At 40.6% G+C, this 19,135-nt stretch overlaps 1 protein-coding gene and 3 long non-coding RNA genes across 7 annotated transcripts in view; 2 read left to right on the top strand and 2 right to left on the bottom strand.

Moving 5' to 3' along the window:
* Window positions 1-1,764: 1,764 nt before the first annotated feature.
* On the top strand, window positions 1,765-12,846 carry LOC111252237 (uncharacterized). Of its 3 annotated transcripts, none has more exons than XM_086977291.1 (2): window positions 1,765-2,076; window positions 11,693-12,846. In XM_086977291.1, the coding sequence occupies exons 1-2, from the start codon at window positions 1,854-1,856 to the stop codon at window positions 11,806-11,808; spliced, it is 339 nt and encodes a 112-aa protein (XP_086833417.1). In that variant the 5' UTR covers window positions 1,765-1,853; the 3' UTR covers window positions 11,809-12,846. The 3 variants fall into 3 exon arrangements, with proteins under 3 accessions (XP_086833417.1, XP_086833415.1, XP_086833414.1); XM_086977289.1 differs by lacking the exon at window positions 1,765-2,076 and adding an exon at window positions 9,688-10,145 and having other exon boundaries at window positions 12,479-12,846; XM_086977288.1 differs by lacking the exon at window positions 1,765-2,076 and adding an exon at window positions 9,698-10,145.
* On the bottom strand, window positions 3,557-6,400 carry LOC147758235 (uncharacterized). Of its 2 annotated transcripts, none has more exons than XR_015319047.1 (3): window positions 5,949-6,400; window positions 5,394-5,611; window positions 3,557-4,195 (listed from the first exon to the last, which is right to left on the bottom strand). It is a non-coding gene; the product is annotated as an uncharacterized LOC147758235 (long non-coding RNA). The 2 variants fall into 2 exon arrangements; XR_015319046.1 differs by having other exon boundaries at window positions 3,557-4,088.
* Window positions 12,847-13,199: 353 nt separating the features above from the next.
* LOC111252233 (uncharacterized) lies at window positions 13,200-14,285 on the bottom strand. Its single transcript, XR_015319050.1, has 2 exons — window positions 14,151-14,285; window positions 13,200-13,743 (listed from the first exon to the last, which is right to left on the bottom strand). It is a non-coding gene; the product is annotated as an uncharacterized LOC111252233 (long non-coding RNA).
* A 400-nt stretch (window positions 14,286-14,685) lies between these two features.
* Window positions 14,686-19,135, top strand: part of LOC111255490 (uncharacterized) — a 44,972-nt gene continuing 40,522 nt past the window's right edge. The window contains exon 1 of the long non-coding RNA XR_015319044.1: window positions 14,686-14,823. This is a non-coding gene — a long non-coding RNA (uncharacterized LOC111255490). The remainder of the gene's footprint in view (window positions 14,824-19,135) is intronic.

Here is a 19,135-nt window from a genome sequence, read left to right as displayed (position 1 = left end):
ATAAAAAGATTAGTTAGGATAGGGGGACACCTGCAGCGTTAGAGTAAATCATCAGCGAAACTAATCGTTGGAACAGGTCAAGGGGGTAACTGAATAACTAAGTACTGCCAGGGCTTGATGCAGTCAGGTAGCTGTAATAAAATAACATAACTAAAATGATAAAGTCTCTCAAGTTGCTACCGGGTAACTATGAAAATACAGGTTTGATATCGTGCCTGGAAATAGGGGTAGGATGAGTGAAGGAACGAACGAATAAATCAAATTTGTTAATACCTGAACAGACTAATAAAATAAGTGAAGCAAAATAATTGGTGAGTATTAAAACATTTCATAACTGCAAGAGATTAACTGGATCGGTGCGACCCAATAACTGGTCGTAGCACCTCAGTTGTACGTTTCACTATATTAGATTTTGTGTGCGTGTCTGTCATAACAGCGAACATTCTCTCCTTATTAGAACACTCTAATAACGGTAGTGTAACGGAGAATAACCAGCAAGACGAAGGCTCGCAGGTCACGCTCCAAGGTCAATGCTTGTAGAGTATCTGTGTATCCTGCATGTCGGCGAGATGAACGTTTGTGTGCAAAGGGGTAGTAGTATCTTTTAAATTTTAAGCGCGTCTTTTCAGGCAGTATGTCCGAAGACCGTTTGTTTGTAATGATAGAGGTTGAAAAATGAATCAGTTGTAATTGAATGATGAGAAAAGCACAGGGAATCATTTCAACGGAAAAACGGGGTTATACTCATAGATCTGCCTATAAGTTAGTGTGCATTAGGTCAAATCTCAACTGCTGGCTGATAACGTATGCAAGATCAAAAGTTAATTTCACACAGGTTCTATGCGAAGTTTAGTTGGATTATCTAAAAAATACGAGTTTTGAAGTTTAAATCAGTTAGTTTTCCGACATGACCCGTATGGCGACGTATATGAATTATTCTATATGTCACTCTGCTCTGGGGATATTGAATTGTTAACTTCTGTATCTAACATATTTGACCACTACCATCAAAGGTCAATAAATGGAATTGCTATATACATTTCTAGTCAGTGTAGAAAAATCCGACGAGTTCCTAGTTTAGTTGACAAGGGAAAAAGGCACCTTCAACTGGCGTATCAAACACTTGAGAGCTGAACACGATAGGGAAGATTAACGTTCTAACCTAGCCTAGAAAGCTCCATACACTGAGTACACACAAATCTGCTTTATTCCATTACACATCAGATCTCAGCCAAAGGTTTATATATTAAATATAGTTCTATGTTATCTCTTTTTTAAATATATATCTCTTTTTGATACTTTAATTTCGAGTGGCTTAGTTAAAGCCATCCTTAAAATATGAAAATAGACGCAATAAGTGCCACGTTTGCTTCTTCTCATTCTGGTTGTGCCAAATCTACTCCTGCAGTTCTGTAAATCCAAGTTTAAATCTTATCCGAAACTTTTTATTCACTGTACTTAACTCAAGCTTTGTCGCATTATTTGAAACGCATATATTCTCTGCCAGAAAATAGTTGGCGGTAATAGCGTTTCGTCGGGCGATAAGTGGAAGCCCCTTGGCTGGCAGCCCGGTTGCCTGCAGGTAGCCGAATTTCGAACCTAACTCTTTATAAACAAAACTCTTGTGTATCTACGTTTAACTTTTGTAGCATCAACGCTGCTCTGCCCTGTACTAGCCCTCTGGGCGATAAACCTAACTATCCATCGCGAACTATTGAGACGCTTCTACCTTACAGAATGCTCGTAACCCATAACGTGTCTGTAGCAATATGTATCTAGCGCGGCAACGTGATTTCTACCCTACTATCACGTTTTACTGAGGTTGTCTAAGGTGAGGTTTTGCTTATTCAGCGATGACCTGTGCTTCATCTGCATCGTGCTTGGTTGGTATCAGCATTCTTCTAGCAGAGGCTGCTGATGAGCTACGGTTGTCAACGCAATGTCGCAATCATCCAGTTTCTCCCCAGTGCCCCTCGCTGGCCAATTTCTATCACCTGCGGTGGCTTACAGATGCTATGTTCAATGGTAGCTGCATCTGCTGTCGGCGTCTGCTAGAAGAACTCGCACGAGCATCTGGTGAGTGACCATTCGGTAAGAAACCCCTTTGTCTTTCATCCCGCTGCAATCCCGCTCAGTTTGCTTTCCCATACGTCACTCTTCCACAGTAAAGAGAAGCTTCGTGATAGGTAAGGAACCGGCTAGAGAAACGGAAGAGGAGCGTTTGCCCAGGGCAGCAGTAAAGCTTGTGTCCGCCCTAAGAAGGTATGTTGTGAACCAACAACATACCTTCTTAGGGCAACAGTATGTGCGTGTATTCATTTCAGTTAGGTAAACAAAGCGATCTCACATCGAGTGTAACTCAAACGCGGGTTGTACAGACAACATTATCTTCCAGAAGAATTCACAGGCGCTTGATGTAGCCAGAGCAGGTGGTCATAGCACGTCGACGTTTTCAACGAGGTACATGTTCTAAAAGAAGATGCGTCAGTCAAAGCCACCATAACCTAACCAAAATGAAATCGCGTTGAAGAGGCAAAAAGCTCAGGTTGATGAGTCAGTCCAGATTGCTACCAAATGTACGCGCTGGATTGTTTCTGGTTTTAGAAAATCGAGTTGGTTGCGAGTGTGCAGCCATTGCGGATGCCGAACGCAGTACTCAGTGGCAGCTGTTTCTTGAATGTGTACTCGATAACTGTACGTGTATACATGCACCTGTACCTGTGTAGCAAATTTTAGCATCCCTTGAGATAAATTTAATACAACTTTTTGTGATTTTAAAATAAACGTCACTATTTAAATATATCGTTCAGAAATATAAAATTATGAATCATGGAAGATTACCTTCAAAACCGTCAGCTTTTTGCGTATATACAACAAATACAGTGAAAACAGCTTTCGTGTATAGACCTGTCCGAACGAAAAAAGAGCTGTTCTAAAAATCGATTTTTGCCATAAAAATTTTTTCGGTGTTCGAAACGTGAATGCGGAAAAAGCTGTTGACGGTAGTAGCCGTGTATCTGTGTTGTCATATTCGGTGTCACGCAGTTGTCCACTGTCGTTTGCCAGGCACTTGGCAACGAGCAAATCAAGATTTCGCCCTGCTGACGCACGACTATTTTATGGAGGTCAGTCAGTCAGAAGACAACGACTCGGTCCCGATGCTTCTAGATAACCGACTTTATTTCTAGATGCCAAAAAGCGACACACTGATCTCTGCTGAGACAGTTCGCATCAATGAATACAATATGCTCTACGGATAGACTAGAATTATAGAGTAGGCTCATTCCGTTACAAGCAATAAATCCTATTAGTTATTATAAGGTAGGTTATTTGTTTGCGGGCCACACCATCGCGTGGCGCCTTCAGGTAGCCAACAGCGTATGAAACTTTTTGCGGGTCTAGTTTTTGTATAAACGCGATGACAGATTGCAAGAAATGAGGCAGTATCTTGCTGAGTTACATACCCGTTCACCTAATAGTGATTCAAATCTGACCCATTGCAGTTTTTCGCGACTGGTCTGGGAAGGAAAAACTGGGAAAAAATTAGCAAACAAAGTTATTTTTTATCAAGTATTTTATTTATTGGATTGTCGGTCCGTTTCCTGTATGGCACTTATAATGAGTGATAACACATTATTATACCTCGTTTGAGATTATTTTAACAACGATCAAAATCTCATTCATTCGATCAGTTGCTGAGACAGCAATGTCTCGAATCTCGATCGAGGATTTTTACGAGTAGAGACCTGTCTTCCAGACGTCGTAAGAGTCTTCAGCGGCGCACTGCTTTAGGCGATGATATTGTCGACGCGTCAGCAACACTCGCGATAAGTAACAATCCGACTACTGAGCTGGGCTGGGCTGGGCTGGGCTGGGCTGGGCTGAATTGAAGCTTTGACAGCTACTGTGTTTCTGCCGTTCCTGGTTAGAGGAATAACGCGAGTGAGAGAGCAATTCGCTTATGTCATGCCGGCCAGCTACTAACAACAGAGTGCGTTTTTCCAGTGATTACGAAACCGTGTGCAATAAGCATCTGGAACATTTAGGCTTTATGAGCGCGGCTGATTCGAAGGTCGTGTCGAACGTGCCTGGACAGTACAAAAAAAGGTGCGGCAAAAAGTGTTGGCTCAGGATGGTTCTGGAGACGACAAAGGACTCATAGCGCAGAATCGTTGCGCATTCGGTTACCCCTGTTCTAAGCATAAAAAAACCGTGCAAACAGGAACCTTACCTGTGATACCTCATCAAACTGTCATACATATTCGCCCAGTGAATTAAATCAATGCTTAACAAGCGAGATTTATCTGTAATTACTGGTTCCATGTTTAGCATGTTAGGGAACTAGTTATAACCCGTGCAGTCCATATTATATACGTTGTTCCAGTTTGTCTTTGCTTGTGATCAACGTTCAACGTACTTCAGTGTCTAGGCTAGAAAATAAGCCATTCGTTGTTAGTCATACTCGTATCTTACAGCTGAAGCCTTGTCTATACGACCTGAATTTCCCTTTCTGTGCAACTATCAAATTGTAAAAGCGGATTGAGGGCTGTGCAAACAGAGCGAGAGCGCAAGCTTTCTAAATACTTGTACGACTTCTGCTGATCACAAGAGGTCGTGTTGCGTTTGCTTATTCAGGAAATCAGTTAAATTACAGGAAAAAATGTTTTTTCTTCCGAACTTTTGCAAGCCCTAATTTGCAAGTTTTTATTAGCGCTTTTTGATATTATGGAACGTTTTAGATGAGGAAGTAAACACGTTTCTTGATGGCTAGTTTGCGTGTCACACCGATTAACGTCAGGTAAATTTAGCCGAATTGAATTTACCTATTACAGCAAAAAAAATCAGAACTTTTTTTTAAAAATAGTAACTTTGTTTTAAAACGGTTTGACTGGAGCATAAAAGTTACGCGCGTTTGGTTTAACGTCCCAGAATGGGCTAGGAAATGCTATTTGAAAACGGTTCCCAAATCTAAAACTAAGAGAATAACATTGGACAAGAGATTTAGTATAAAAACATTGGTACGAATAGTACTTTCAATATTATCCCAAACATCGTCGATCGTAATCAGCTAGGAAAGCGTCATACTAGATACAGATCAGTGTAATGTTTTGATCAGAAACATTTGTTCTCTCAACAGATCCCTCTTTTTTTTTTTTTTTTTTCGCATACGTAGTTATAATAAGTTTTATCTACCGAATATTAGAGCATCTTGTTTATTCGTACAATAATATACTTGTTACAATGTTCGTTTTTGGGCTTGCATCTATCAGGAATTACGAAATTTGACAACTGATTTCAATTCAAGCTTAAACTGTTATTCCTCGTAAAGCAATCAGCGGACTTTCTCAAGCTTCTAGTAAAACCCTAATAAGGAGTTGTGTGCACAAACTTACAGATACTGAGTGAGAGCTGAAATAAGGCAGCAGAAGCGATGATAGAACTATGATCTCAGCCAATAATACATGCGCAAACAAGTATTTTCTTGGCTTGGGAAGAAGTTCCGGGCCCTGTCCGATTTGGCTTTCCAGATCGTTTTGACCGTTTTCCTCAGATACATGATCATCGAAGATACTTCCACCTTTCCTCCTCTATGCAACTGGTCACGCCTGGCCTGAACCAGACAACGTTATAGTTATTTGATTTTGAATAGTCTGATAATTGTGCTAAGCGCTGCTGTTCGTCCATTTTCGGCTGAGGAACAGCATCAGCTCAGCTTTTCGGACGGAACTAAAAGCAGACAGATTGCTACATTAATACATACGGAAAACTAAGTCTTGAGAGAAGCTCAGCTTGTGAAAAATGTGAATTATATTGTAGTATCTAATTATGCTTTTCGTTTAAATTTTGCGTACTCATCAATCATTTGTAGCCCTCGAGCTTAGCAGTAGAGCAGAACATTGCCCATTGGCAAATCAGAAAATAACGCTACAAATAATTGACGTGCCTACCTCCGTTCAGCTATCCTTCATAAGCTATCCTAAACCGTGCGTGATCCATTGGATTACGTTGTGCTTTGTCTTAGCCAGTGAAAGCGTCAAAACGCCCAGCCCATCATAGCCCAATTACATTCTCTTCTAAGCATGGTCGTGAATTGGCTTCTAATCAGAACATCTCATTCGATCTTGAGTAACACACAACAATGCGCTTTAGGCAGACAACATCGACGTCTGATACGCCTTCGTTCTGCCAGCTCCAAAAGACGAAGCGGGTTCCACTGACTAAATCTCAATTCAACCGGGTCTACTGAAAACAAGAAGAAAAGCAAATATCCACCGTGGACCATACATTAAAGAATTACAACGACTTTAATATGGTGCGTATGTGCCCGCTAATAACCGATTTTGGTGCCGTAATTTGTTTTCCCGTGGGATCTCAGCCGTCCACTTTTGTTCTGATTTGTGCGCACATATCGGCGTAGTTGCTTTTTTTGTGAGAATTTTATTTACGTTATTATACGTCTTGTAATTAACTATTACCTTCAAATTTTACTCTCCTAATAGACACGTTGCGGAGTTCAACCATCCAAGTCAACGGGAAAACGCTCTTCGTAGCAAATGTCGAGGCGTTTTTTTAGACACGTCCGCCCGTTCAAAAAGGCAATGGACTTTAACGGCTACCATGAGATCAATCTTTGTCATCCGAGATGCGTACTAATAGAAATTACAAATGCAAGTATGAGCAAAACGTAAATGTTTCTCTTTTGAAGCATTATAAAAATAATGTTAAAAAAAGACTCTAAAAAGAGTCTTTTTTTAAAGGTGTAGTAAAGAAAAATTTTGTTTGCGAAAAATCGGGTGGCATCTTCTGTGTGTGGTCTCAGTTGAAGCCTTGTCGAGCGATTCATTGAGTAAGCTTAGCTGGTATTATTCTTTATACCCGAACTAAGGGCAGTATAATATATCTATTAGATTTATATGAGTCTCTCCGTAATCCTAATGCAACTTTATGCGGATAGGCGCTAATCTCTGTACATTTACCCACAGTGCAACGCGCTTCCTTTTAAGTCAATAAGGCTGCTGCTGCTGCTGCTGGTCAAAGCCGACCTATACCATTTCGAACAGTTTCAAGGAGTCTTCGCACGATAACAATGCAGACTTGGAGCCCGCTCACTGTCTATGTTAAAACATCATATGGAAAAACCGTGCTTCTTGGCAATTCCAACGGAATTATTTCGGTGTCGATTTCCACGGGAGACAGGCAACGCCTACCTTTATTGGTCGTATATTTCTTATCAAATTAACTGTTTACTATGACAATAGCATGCATAGAGTGAGGACTTTTTTTTCTAACAGGTACTTTGCTGTTAATGCGTCCGCAAAGCTTCATTGTGACGAATATTTTGTGACCTGTCTGTGGGTCTCTAGTTGGATATGGCAGTCTTGGCGTTTCTTATTGTTCCAGCCCGTCGTTCTTCTCCTTGAAAGCTCTGATTGTGGTGCCTAGATTATGTGCATTAATGACCATTATAATATAACGTTACTGCAAACACACATTTCAAGTCTTATTCCAATCCTGTGTGCATTACCAATAATGCGACACAATTTCTATTTACTTTTCTTAGAAGTTCGCTAAACTGTATATAATCGTAAAACTGGGAGCAGTTTTTCGAGATACTTTTTGGACGCAAATAGACGTACATGATAAAAAGTCAAGGAACCTATATAATAAGTCTCGTAGGGAACCACTGGTTTCGGTGAAAACCACAAACCGCTAGACAGAGACAATATACTTATTCCCATTTACCGGAAAGATGTTAGTAGCTCAGTTAATCAGCGTCCCGCGTACTAAGAACTCTGATAGCCAATGGCGTTCAATTTTTAAATTGTTGTTAACTGCCGGTTGCCTCTGGGACCAGCAGTGAAGACCACCGTTGTAACATTACTTTTAATGCAGGTGCTAATGATGCTGCTAATGCGTCCTGAAAAGACTGGAGCAAAAAAGCTCCTTGTACAAGTACAGGTTCAGTTTGAGATGATCGGAAGATGAAGCTTGTAGCTCTTCGTTCGTTACCTTTAACTGGAACGAACAGCAGACTAAACTGTTTGATTAACCAAGCATCATTAAGAAGCACCACATCACCATTTTGGGGTCAGCATGTAAAATAACACTAAATGTAAACTCACGAGTTTCTTCTTAGAAACCTAGACAGTACCAAGAGCTCATTGCAGTGAGTGCCATTGTTAATGATGTTATGCCAAACGCATCTTAGTAAGCCTTTGACGACGGCCGTCAAGACCACTAGACAAGATAATAGCAGGCGCCCTACCACAACTCATAAGAAAGACTACCAGAAAGCCTGTACTCAGAAGTAGAACTCTCATTTGTCTTAATGAATAGCCACACCGCTAGAGCTCTGACTTTTCCCTAGACATTATGTGGTAGCTTCGTCAGCCGTACAAGCTTTTTATATTCTAGCAATGATTAGATCATTGACAACACTTTTAAGCGATTCAGTGGTGTGACTCTTCTTCTGAAGAAAACCCTGAATGCTAAAATAGGACGTTCGGCCATGTAGCGCGCGTTTTGATGATGATTACGACGATGATATCATGAACAGAGATGATGAGAGATCATCGTTCACGATTCTTACACAACGCGCTATACATATGAGGACCGGCACGAGTGCAGAGCGGACTATTCAAAAATTCGTCGCATCGCTCAAGCTAGACTGTATTTGGCTGGCGAGAAGCGACACACAAAGTACCGATTGCAACCACATGCTTATTCTAGTGTGGGTGAACTTAATGGCGTCATTGGCCTTGTTGCCTAACCATTACCTGTGTGTACCTTATGCCTTCATTTCGATATACATGGTTTACGGCACCATAAGTGTCCTGGGCCTACCACCTCCGATGTATTTTTTATCGAAAGAAAAACGGTTCTTAACATCTTTTAACGAATTTAGATAGCTGATAAATAGCTGTGGTTCTGTCGCTGCGTACGTGTGGACAGGGGGGTGCACGCTATCATCCTCTTACAGGTACATTTTCTTTACCCTATAATGCGTCGTAGCATGACAGCATCATAGTACCAGCAGCAGCGGCAGCGGCGGCAGGTGTAAAGCAGTTATCTTGCACTTCCTTTTTTTGCTCTGTTGCTATTCGTTTACATATTCACTGGCCTTTTTGTCAGCTGTCCTACATCATTGAACTCAGTATTGGCCGCAGATACCGTTGCTGCCATCATGCCAGCCGAATGCCAGTTTTCTCGCCGACCCAAAAATACTCGATATTCGTCACCGGAAAGAAAAGTGCAGATCTTCTCTAAACATGTGCGTTGTATGTGGCAGTAGTGTTAGCAATATGCCGCGCCTCTGCTCGTTAGTCTACTAGAAATATATGTTATGTCAAAGCAGCCGAACTCAGCCGATGTAATTCATCTGTCAAATAGTTTAGATCCTCAAAACGGGTCGTTAGCATATGCTGTTAGTGTCGTTTTTGGTCCCCGATCGACAAACTAACTCAGCTCCCAGATGCGACACTTTGCCACCGCATTTGTTTGTCTGAAGGTGGGTTAGGAAATGCCACAATGCGAAGAACTGAAGATCTACTACTACTGGTATTACTGCTGTAGTATTTGTTCGGTAGAGGCTTTGCGTTCGAGTATTTTCGCGAGAGGATGGGCGGGTGAGTGAAAGTGAATTGTCTCTGCTTCTCTCGCACGACAAACCGCGCCGGCGGCGGCGGCGGCATTCACGTTCAAGGGCTTAAGCGTAAACCGCTGATTAGTTGAAAACGCCAGGTGGCAGCAACAGCAAGACTACACGGAGGTACGACCAGACGACTGCAACGGCGAAGTGCCTAGTATCTTTGTCGTCTGTGAGAACGCAACAAAGCAGAGAAAAGCAAAAGGAAATAAAATGAATCCTTCGACGAGGATGATCTCGATCCGTTACGGCAACTCAGTGCTCAATAACGTTGACGCTGCGCGCAAGCTCACACAGTCACAGATGGAGCTGCCGCGACGCGAGAACCTGAATGCCAGCTTCAACTCTGAATGGGACGACTTCATTGATGACTTCCCTGCCGCTGAAATTTACTTGCACACGGATTTTGTCGACCGCGTATTTCCTACCTTCAAGGATTGTGTACTAGCCAAGGAATACGCGGATAGCGAAAGTGCGTTCGATGCCAGCTCGGACGATGGTGAGCACGAGTTGAACTGAGCCAGACGTAGCGACGACAGTTACGTATGGCTGTATTTCATTGAGCGTTTTACGACGATGAAAACACCAACAAGTGTCTATTCTTTGTGTCGACCTCTTATATATAGAATAGTGTTTTCTTATTTAGAGCAGGAGCAACGATAGAGGTATGATGAGAGTGCCCTCACGAATGCTGCTGCTGGTACTAGTACAAGACTTCATTTGATTCTCTCAGACGATGGATGACAATGACACAAAGTTGCGGGCATGTTCGCTGCTCATAACGGACGCATGCACGCTCTTTCAACTGATGCATTTAGCCTTTATCTGTTAACTCTAAACGAAACGATTTCCGTCAGCAATTTGATTGACATTAAAACTGTCATCAACGAAACATTAGCCCCGCCATCGGGAGATGTGTTCAGCGTTTGCCAAGGCTACCGTATTGATAGATACAGCCGACTGGCTAAAGAGGCTAGTTAAAGAGACTGTATATGACGGGAAATCTAATGGACACGCTTCGTATCTTAAACGAAAGCTTAGCCCATCAGTTAAATACCGCAGAGATTCAGTTTAGTTACTGGGGAGCTGGGCGGGAAGGGGGGATAGGGAATTTGCGGCCAAATATGCTTTTTTCATGGAGTCCTATTGTGGTCGTAAGGGGCAGTATCAGTTTGAACAGGACAATAGCCCGCCTTGTGGGCTGGTTGAACGCGTGGAATCGTGAACTAGCCGTCCATCGAAAATTGTTTCACTTCAGCACCACGGCTAATAATAGGAGGATTCTACTTCTATTCGCTATTGGCCTCGATTCTGTCTGCAGCGTTGTATTGATGTAACGACATCCTTTTCATTTGCTTTATTCCGTTAGGGATCAGGCCACATGTAGAATTAGGTTGCGTTCAGCCTCTTTTACCTGGGCCTAAATGGAAGTCGCGTCCACCAGTCAGACCCAGCAGTGATCGAATAAGCCTGTCCGCTTTATACCCTGATTAATATTCCATAGATGACCTTTGGTTATTTCATTTGAAGTCAATGAATGACGCAACGGGTTCAAGTGTATAGCTAATATTTGTTCCCTTCATGACAGCTGCTATTGTCGATAATTAACGTTGTTTGTGGTAGAAGGTTCGTCCAAGGTTTGTTGTGTTCTGATGTTTGGCAAGTTGACAGTATTCTCTAACCGACATATTTTTGACAAGAGCAAAACTGTTCGTGTTACTTTTTATGTATGTTCTTGCTCAATGGAGACTCCTTTTTTTGTTTCCACGTTCGTTTAGTGCAATAACGATTACAATGAATTCTTTACTAAATATGACACTGCTATCAAGCAAGTATCATGGATCAGCTAGCATATTTTTAAGGCCAGAGCTTTTGAATTTTCATACAGGTATTTGAAGCATAGGTGTTATTCTGTCGATAGGCTTTCGAAGTAAGATGGGTTTTACAAAAGACGTTATTGATGCGCCTATTGCGTACAATAAATTACGATCTTAAAAGACAGATGTCATTATCCTAAGTAACGGCTTTTGTGCGTTTCGTCGGCAGGCATCCAGAGCCCGAAGCCGCAAGGAACGCTAAAGGATGAATCGTACCCGGTTGTATGCAAGGTTGATCCGAAAAACTTCAGTTCAAAGTCGGCACCTACTTCTCGCGTCCCATAAACAACGCTTACACGTGTAAAGCTGTCGTCGAGAGACATCCGGAAGACGTCCAAGAGACAAAATAACAGATAGCAACAATGAAAATATAAATCGCAGAAAAGACACAAAGTTCACTATGAATCCTGATCTAGTTAGTTAGCCTGAGTCAACTATGATTCGAGTGATTCTGTATTATGTAATGGTTTGCATAGCGTGTAAAATGCGTACATTATTTCAGCATACCCTAGGCTTACTTATCTGTGGTTGAATAAGCCTTCGATAACCTGCTTGATGCTTTGAAAGGCTGTTCACTTATCATCTCCATCTTAGGAACAATCCTAATACATGGAAAAGAAGCGGAGAAGTTCACCTAAGTAATGAATATTCTATTAGGACAACTCAATGGCGTAACAGTTTTCTAGAATAATGGCGCATCCGCGAACAGAATTGCCCTATAACTTCTGCAGGCCTTCATTGTTATTCTCACTTTGCACCGATTTTGGACATGTCTGCCGAACGGTGTCTCTGAAGTATTAGGCGTCTTGCGCCCAGACGAGTTCCGATTGTGATAGATCATACATATTCAATACGCAAGCCACTTTGATAGATACGCATCATTGATAATGCATGCACATACCGCTGTTCCTTCCGTCCATATCAATCTATTTGTTTATGTCGTCCATTTGAGTAGGCACCATCCTGGCTTTTCCTCCGCTACCGGTGCACGTGCTACGGACCTATGTACTTCGTAATTACATTGTGTACACGTTTGAACATACACGTTGAATACTAACACGTACCCATGCCTCGCTGAAGCCTCCAGCTATCAATATATGCATATATTTCATGTACAAACCACAGGCAGGTCAAAAGATGTATAAGGCGAAACACGTACGAGAGCTACGTTGACATTGCTATTGATATATTACTAATGCCATATATCAAATATATGATACGAAATAGACGATGGGAAGGTCAATAACAATGTAGAGTTGAAAAATAGAAACCGTGAACTAAACGGACCCTATCTAGCGTGAACAATAAAGAAAGTTGCTACAATTGGTTCCGTGTCTATGTACAAAATATATATAACTAGTTTTTCTGATGTAGACTTAAACAGCCCACACTTCTTTACCCGTTATAAAACAAGTTCATTTTTTTGTTGAAATTACGAGTCTTTGGTAAGTTCTAACACGACGTATAGCGGTTTTGAAGATAACTTTCTTTTTTGTGCAAATTTAGATTTAGGTAAGGACATGTACTTTGAAATAAAAAAGAACGAAGTAAATAATTTTAAAGAATATGCTTCTATCAACAACGAATGCTGGTGGTTACCCTCCAAATGTGCGAAACTCGAGTTAAGCTTTGGTTCTGCAAATCTCTGAGACATAACGTTATGAAACTTATCAGGAATTACTGATTGAAAAAAGACGAGATATATTTAAAATCTGAGTACTGTATAACGAAATCACTGGGTTGTTGGAAATGGATAGCAGAGTTAGGATTGTGAATTTGAAACATTACGAATATGTTGTCTGATGTTTTGCGATTGTTTCGTCCAATTTTGGGTTCTTTTCTCACTGACTATGAATACTCTGCGTGAGAACAAATGCGCTTGAAGTACCAGATGAAAGAAATCTTTGTTAGTTGGAACGCACTAATGAGCGCACTAATAAGAGATAACTACTTGGCTTCTTTTTGATGTTCTCCATGAAGTGATCATAAAAGAGGCCTGAAATTTCCTTGAAGACTCGAAAGGATAGTTGTACGCCAATGCATTTTTGGAGTTTTCTTATATTTTTTTACGGAAATCGTGTCTTACAAGGATGACGCTTGCACTCCGTTTGCCCAGTTTTTCAACGCTGGAGGCACCAAGCCGGAAGTGCAAATTTTGACTTGTGCGCGCACGGTGAAATCGCTTTCGCAGGGGATAGACCATGTGCAATAGGCGTAATCCTGGAAAGAAAATAGTGATACAGCATAAATCCAAACAAAAGCTGACGGTTTTTTTTTTTTATATATATACGTATAAATGTTTTATATAAATATTTAATGACATATTCAATCGTAGCGAATCATAAGTATACTACTAAATTCAATACTTTAATAGAGATATCCTTATATTATTTTTAATCGAAGTACTTTTATTTAGTGGCATGACGTGTTGAAATGGCATTGATATATATATATATATCAGTACCACTATAATACCATATGTATATATATTCGTGATGAGAGACACAATGCGGTTTATAAATCTAAGAATCTCTACTATCAAACACGTGCTCATAATGTGATATTACATGAGATTAATTTAAATCTACTATTCGTAAACTACTATTCGTTAACGCGCGGCTCGGCACCTCAGACAGTGTCATAATCCGTACAACAGCAACATTCAGATCGTAGTAAGGAATATTAGGCCATTTTCTTAAATTGGCCTGATCAACACTGATCTTATGGATTTTCTTTGGAATTTTCACTATATTCGATGTAGAAGACACCAATAACTGCATCAATGACCCAGAACCGCCTAATCATATTAGTATGTGCCGTATAACATCCATTTGTGCATCGTGACAATCTTGCTTAGGTAGATAATTTGTCGAATTGCTAAGTGGATCTGATAAGAGTGTACACGTATCAAAAATTAGTTAAAATGTCGAATTATCTTGGTAACAATACACCCTGTTCTCTATAGATACAAGAGGCAGCGAGCAAAACTAAAACAGGATTAAACGGCCAGTAGTTGTGATTTGGATGTCTGCTAATCTAGCGGCGCTGTGCACGACAAGACCGGCATTCTCCCTCTCTGTCTCCGATCGTGATTAACTATAAGTGTATAAATACAATGGCGGCGATGATGATTGTATGGATCACTGATTCGTCTGCCTCTCGCCGTGAGCTCTTAAAGCAGCAACATTACAGCATTACCTTTCACCGTTTGTGTATATTTGGGCTCAGTGCATGCAATGAGAAGGGAGAGACTCATGCAATTGTGACGTATGGTTACTTCCGACGGCCTGGATCAAAAACGTGAGATGAATTTGATGAATTACTTAACCGAACGCGACAATATACTTCTAGCTAGTGTACTTCCGATATTAGATTAGATGCTTTTTTAAGCCACCCGGTGAGCTATACGCATTTCGAAACACGTAACAGCGTATTTGTCATTGTGTACGAGCAGTCTCTCTATTGACATTGAATCAACAGCCTATCAATGTCGGCCTTGGCGAAACGATCTCGAACACTTTTGGTCAGGGCCCAATGAAAAAATGAACCGTCCACAAAAATACCGCGGCTAGGCCAAGCAGAGAAAAGTTTCCTTGTTCGAAGGACTACTATTTGCAAAAACGCCTTTCGAAACAACATCACCCAGGAAACACGTATTAACAATTCTAGGGATATCTGCTTTCTTTTCGCATCTCTGCTATTTACCCTGGTTATTAAATTAGTTGGTTCCCATTGAGTATATACATTTTTGGGTATTATGTTGGTCCAGCAGTCGGAACGTTTCTGCCATTGCGGTGATAACATGCTCGCTATATATGACCAACGTGAGAGACATACGAAATGGTTTAAATTAGAATTCGAGCGCTACACACTACGATCTTCTGGCAGAATCCGTGAGGCGTGAGGGCGAATAAATATAAAAGAGTATGAATATGGTTATCCTTTGTTTCTGCTGGACTTCATTCATGGCCTTGAGCCTCCCTTCTGACAGGCCAACAAAAGTTCACACTAGTCATTTTCAAATTGGGCAAATTTGTGTAGCCCCGCATCGCGTTTTGCCTGCGGTGTTTTGCGAAAAGTAAACATCTTCGTTGAATATTCAACATTGTAAACGTTCGTTTGCATTAATGAATAGCCAAAGCTTCTCTGTACCGACCCTGAGATACTAAATTGTGCCTGGTGAAAAAAGGGAGGTACGTCATGAGAAGGCAAGATGCCGCCAAGAAGGCCAACTAGAAGAACACACTTAGTTGTTATTCGATAAGAGGTCGGGCGCCCGCACCCCACGACTTCCTTAGTGTTGTTTAAAAATAGTTTAGAGCCAAAATCTCTGAGGCACTTTAGATATAGGGTCACGCAAGAAAAAAGATAGCGCCAAACGTCGTTGTCCAATAGGATTACTTCATTTTTATAAGATCATGTGTGTTTCATGTAAAAATAAAAATGTTCTTTGAATATCTAGTTTTACGTAGATAATTTTTATTTTTTCGTAATTTTAGCATGGTCGTACGACCAATTGCTTGTCCTTGTTTTTTAAGTGTTTTTCTTTTGCCAAGAAGAAGTCCAACTGCATGAGCTTACATCCTGAAAGAGAGTGTAAGATATATGGGTTGGTTGATACTCAATTCTAGACGAAGGCCAGATGCTCCGTATTGATATTACGTAGCTGCTTCTACACTGTTCCTACTGCAAAACAAGTGTGGGAAACCCAATCGAAGTCCATGCCCTTGGCTGTGTTCTTTATCACCCAGTTCTGCAGTTTAAGTGCGTACAAAGCACTACAGCAGCAAGGATTTAGCATATATTGAACGCGAATCTACTGGACGCAACCACGCAGTACCCACAAACCATGCTTAACGATTTAGTACAAAAACAAGCATTTCATATATAAAATAATTGTAATTGATACAGAATTATCAACGGTAATTTTTAATAGAAATGTTCATTTTTTTTACATGACCCTAATCATGTAAAGCAGAAATAAGTATGAGAGGATAACATATGCTTGCGTGCATCCTTATCCTTTCACTAATGTGAAACTTACTTTATTATATGTATTACTTTAAGAAGTGTAATCTTCATTTCAAATGTAGCTATTGGCGGGAGATCTAGTAGACTCGATAGTTTTTTTTCATTTGTTTAGTGGAGATAAACCTATATTTTTATTCGGAGGACATTAATTATTCTGTATCGGTTAATGAAGTTCGTGCCCTTATAGAGAAAGCATGTCAATTGATAACCTATAGAATGGCATAAGCTTGTCAAATAGTTCATTCCCGTGTTATGAGTAGAAGAGTCAAACTTTAGCTAACAACAACTATCCTGGATAATTAAAATCCGCCCATTGAATCTTCTCGCACAATTTCCGCAGGGAGTCAACGGTGAGTTACTACTTGTTAGACTTGTCTCGTTACAGGATACAGTCAGGATTGGGCTTGATGAGTTTCGAAAGGATGGTGATGGAGTCGTCAAAAGCGTTATGTGCTTGATTGCTAGTCATCAAATGTGTAATGTTAGAGCCATTCTAATGCTTCGCTTCTCGCGGAGCTGATGAAAAACGGTCTACCATGTAAAAGTGTTGAGGGAAATTTTAAGTGGCACATTAAACTAAGCGACTATATTTTCTAATAGAGAAATGTCAGTGCCAAGTTTCAACAAGACTTGCTTTATCGAGCTAATGTGTTCCTCTACACACTGATATCGAAGGAGAGCAAAGGTTGACGATAATTCAACGTGTTGGTTGATGACTGCGAAAGTCGGTGAGATATATTCCTTTAAGTTAATCCAGGAAAGACATAACATTAAGTCAGAGTAAAGTACTCTGACTAATGTTATTAGATTGAGAGTTCCTGCAGGCGATTGAAAAAGAAACGTTTGATAAAATTATGACTACTTTTGTGACAAAGGTTGAAGGTCACGACGTTTTTATAAGATGCCATTTTGACGAATCTCGTTTTCTCAGTATATCAATTTTAATTTTATTGGACGAATATCGATGCTTGAGGTCACCTCTGCTGCAATATGGTTGTTTGGTTTCCACGGAAAGGTCGATTTGTATCAACAGTGAAGACAGTAACTGCATTTCTGATCCGCGAAAAAAAAATAGTTGGCGTAGATTTTTAGATAGGTAATGAACACGACCTGATAACCTCGCACGGAGGTTACTAATCGCGTTAAATGTGTCCGTTCGGAAAGTCAAACGCCTATGTGCACTATTCTGCGAAGGATTAGAATCTCGTGTGCGCGGAGACAACTACTCTTCGTACGTTATGGGGCGTTGTCGTGAGTGTAAAATGCAATGTCTATTCTTTCGATAGCCCGAAGCTTAAATTTATCCTAGCAAACACAGTCTAGCGTTCTATAAGTTCTGGGCTACCGAGACTACCTCATTTAGAGAGTTTCCTGTAACTGAGAAAAAATAGCCTTCCCGAATGGTTCCTGAATCTGTGAATATAGCTCTTCAAGCTTAAGCTTCGTGGTATGGCCTTAGTTTTTTGGGCATCAAGCTAATTACATGGAAGCTGGCTTTCCTTGCTGAGCCTATCCAGTAAGTTTTGTGAGGAAAATATCGCTGCAAAAAGTCTGATATAGTGAAAACTAATGTTAAATGGCTCCCAGTTTTGGGATAGCTATTAGCGTCCTCGGTCCGTATATGAAATGTTTATACATTTTTAACTAGGCAAGTAAAAAAACAATTATTCTTTGTTCAAATTAGAGATGACCTACTTTGTTATTTGCAACGAGTAGCATAGGACATTTTTGTCACTCATTGTTTGGTCACTTTCTTTTTTCTCGATGGAAACAGTGGAAAAATACGATATTGCTGAGCTCATATTGTGCCGCATCAAGCCCGATCCTAATTGCCGGAGTTGGATAAGGCTTCAAACTGTGCTCAAATAGCAACACTGCGTGCTTTCCATTCCCACACCTACCTTCAGAAAATATTGATCTCAAGAATAACCTATTTTCATGATCGGGAAATAGGGAAATCCTGTTACTTTTGTAACGATTTAGGGTTACCTTGGGCCTGAAAGGGTCTGGCAGTACTGAATATTAGGTTTGATAAGGCAGGAGTTATAGTTTGGCTGGGTCCTTCTCACAGGACAGACAGACTAATCCACTTAGCAATATTTTCGTGGCCATAACCTGGCAAGCTGAATATAGAATTAAGCGCACACCTTTCCATCAAGCTCGGCGTAAAGATATGTGAGATAGAACCTTTATGCCTTTACGGGAGTAACTTTATAATCCGCCACCCGGGCACAATTGATCTTCCTTAATTAATAATCAATATCCTAGAAGGTATTCAAATTTAATTTTTTTCTCCTGTCAAGAGATTTAGTCTTCAGTCATGAAGTTCCCTACATTCCTGATGTCATTATCTTCCCACTTAAACTTCTCAATCAAAGTTCTTCAAAGTCAAATCAAAGTTTTCAAAACTAACTGCTGAATGCTTGTGTTTAGTATTTAGGTCCTATAATGGCAAAAGATAACGTCAGTATTTGGTTGTGTGCAATAGATTGTCTTATTTTAAAGAGGAGTCATCATGTTGAGTAGAAGGTACACTCTTAAACTGAAACGACGGCTTTTTCGGCGAAGACTTTTTTAGTCT

The sequence above is a fragment of the Varroa destructor genome, unplaced genomic scaffold, assembly GCF_002443255.2.
Source record: "Varroa destructor unplaced genomic scaffold, Vdes_3.0 BEIS01000001.1, whole genome shotgun sequence".
Classification (NCBI taxonomy): Eukaryota; Metazoa; Arthropoda; class Arachnida; order Mesostigmata; family Varroidae; genus Varroa; species Varroa destructor.
Note: the sequence above shows the minus strand (reverse complement) of the source record. Positions and strands in the feature narration are given on the sequence as shown.

Coding starts and splice junctions, on each gene's coding strand:
- LOC111252237 (XM_086977288.1), top strand. CDS start 9,860: ATGAATCCTTCGACGAGGATGATCTCGATCCGTTACGGCAACTCAGTG. Junction 10,146..11,692: donor CGATGCCAGCTCGGACGATG/GTGAGCACGAGT, acceptor TTTCGTCGGCAG/GCATCCAGAGCCCGAAGCCG.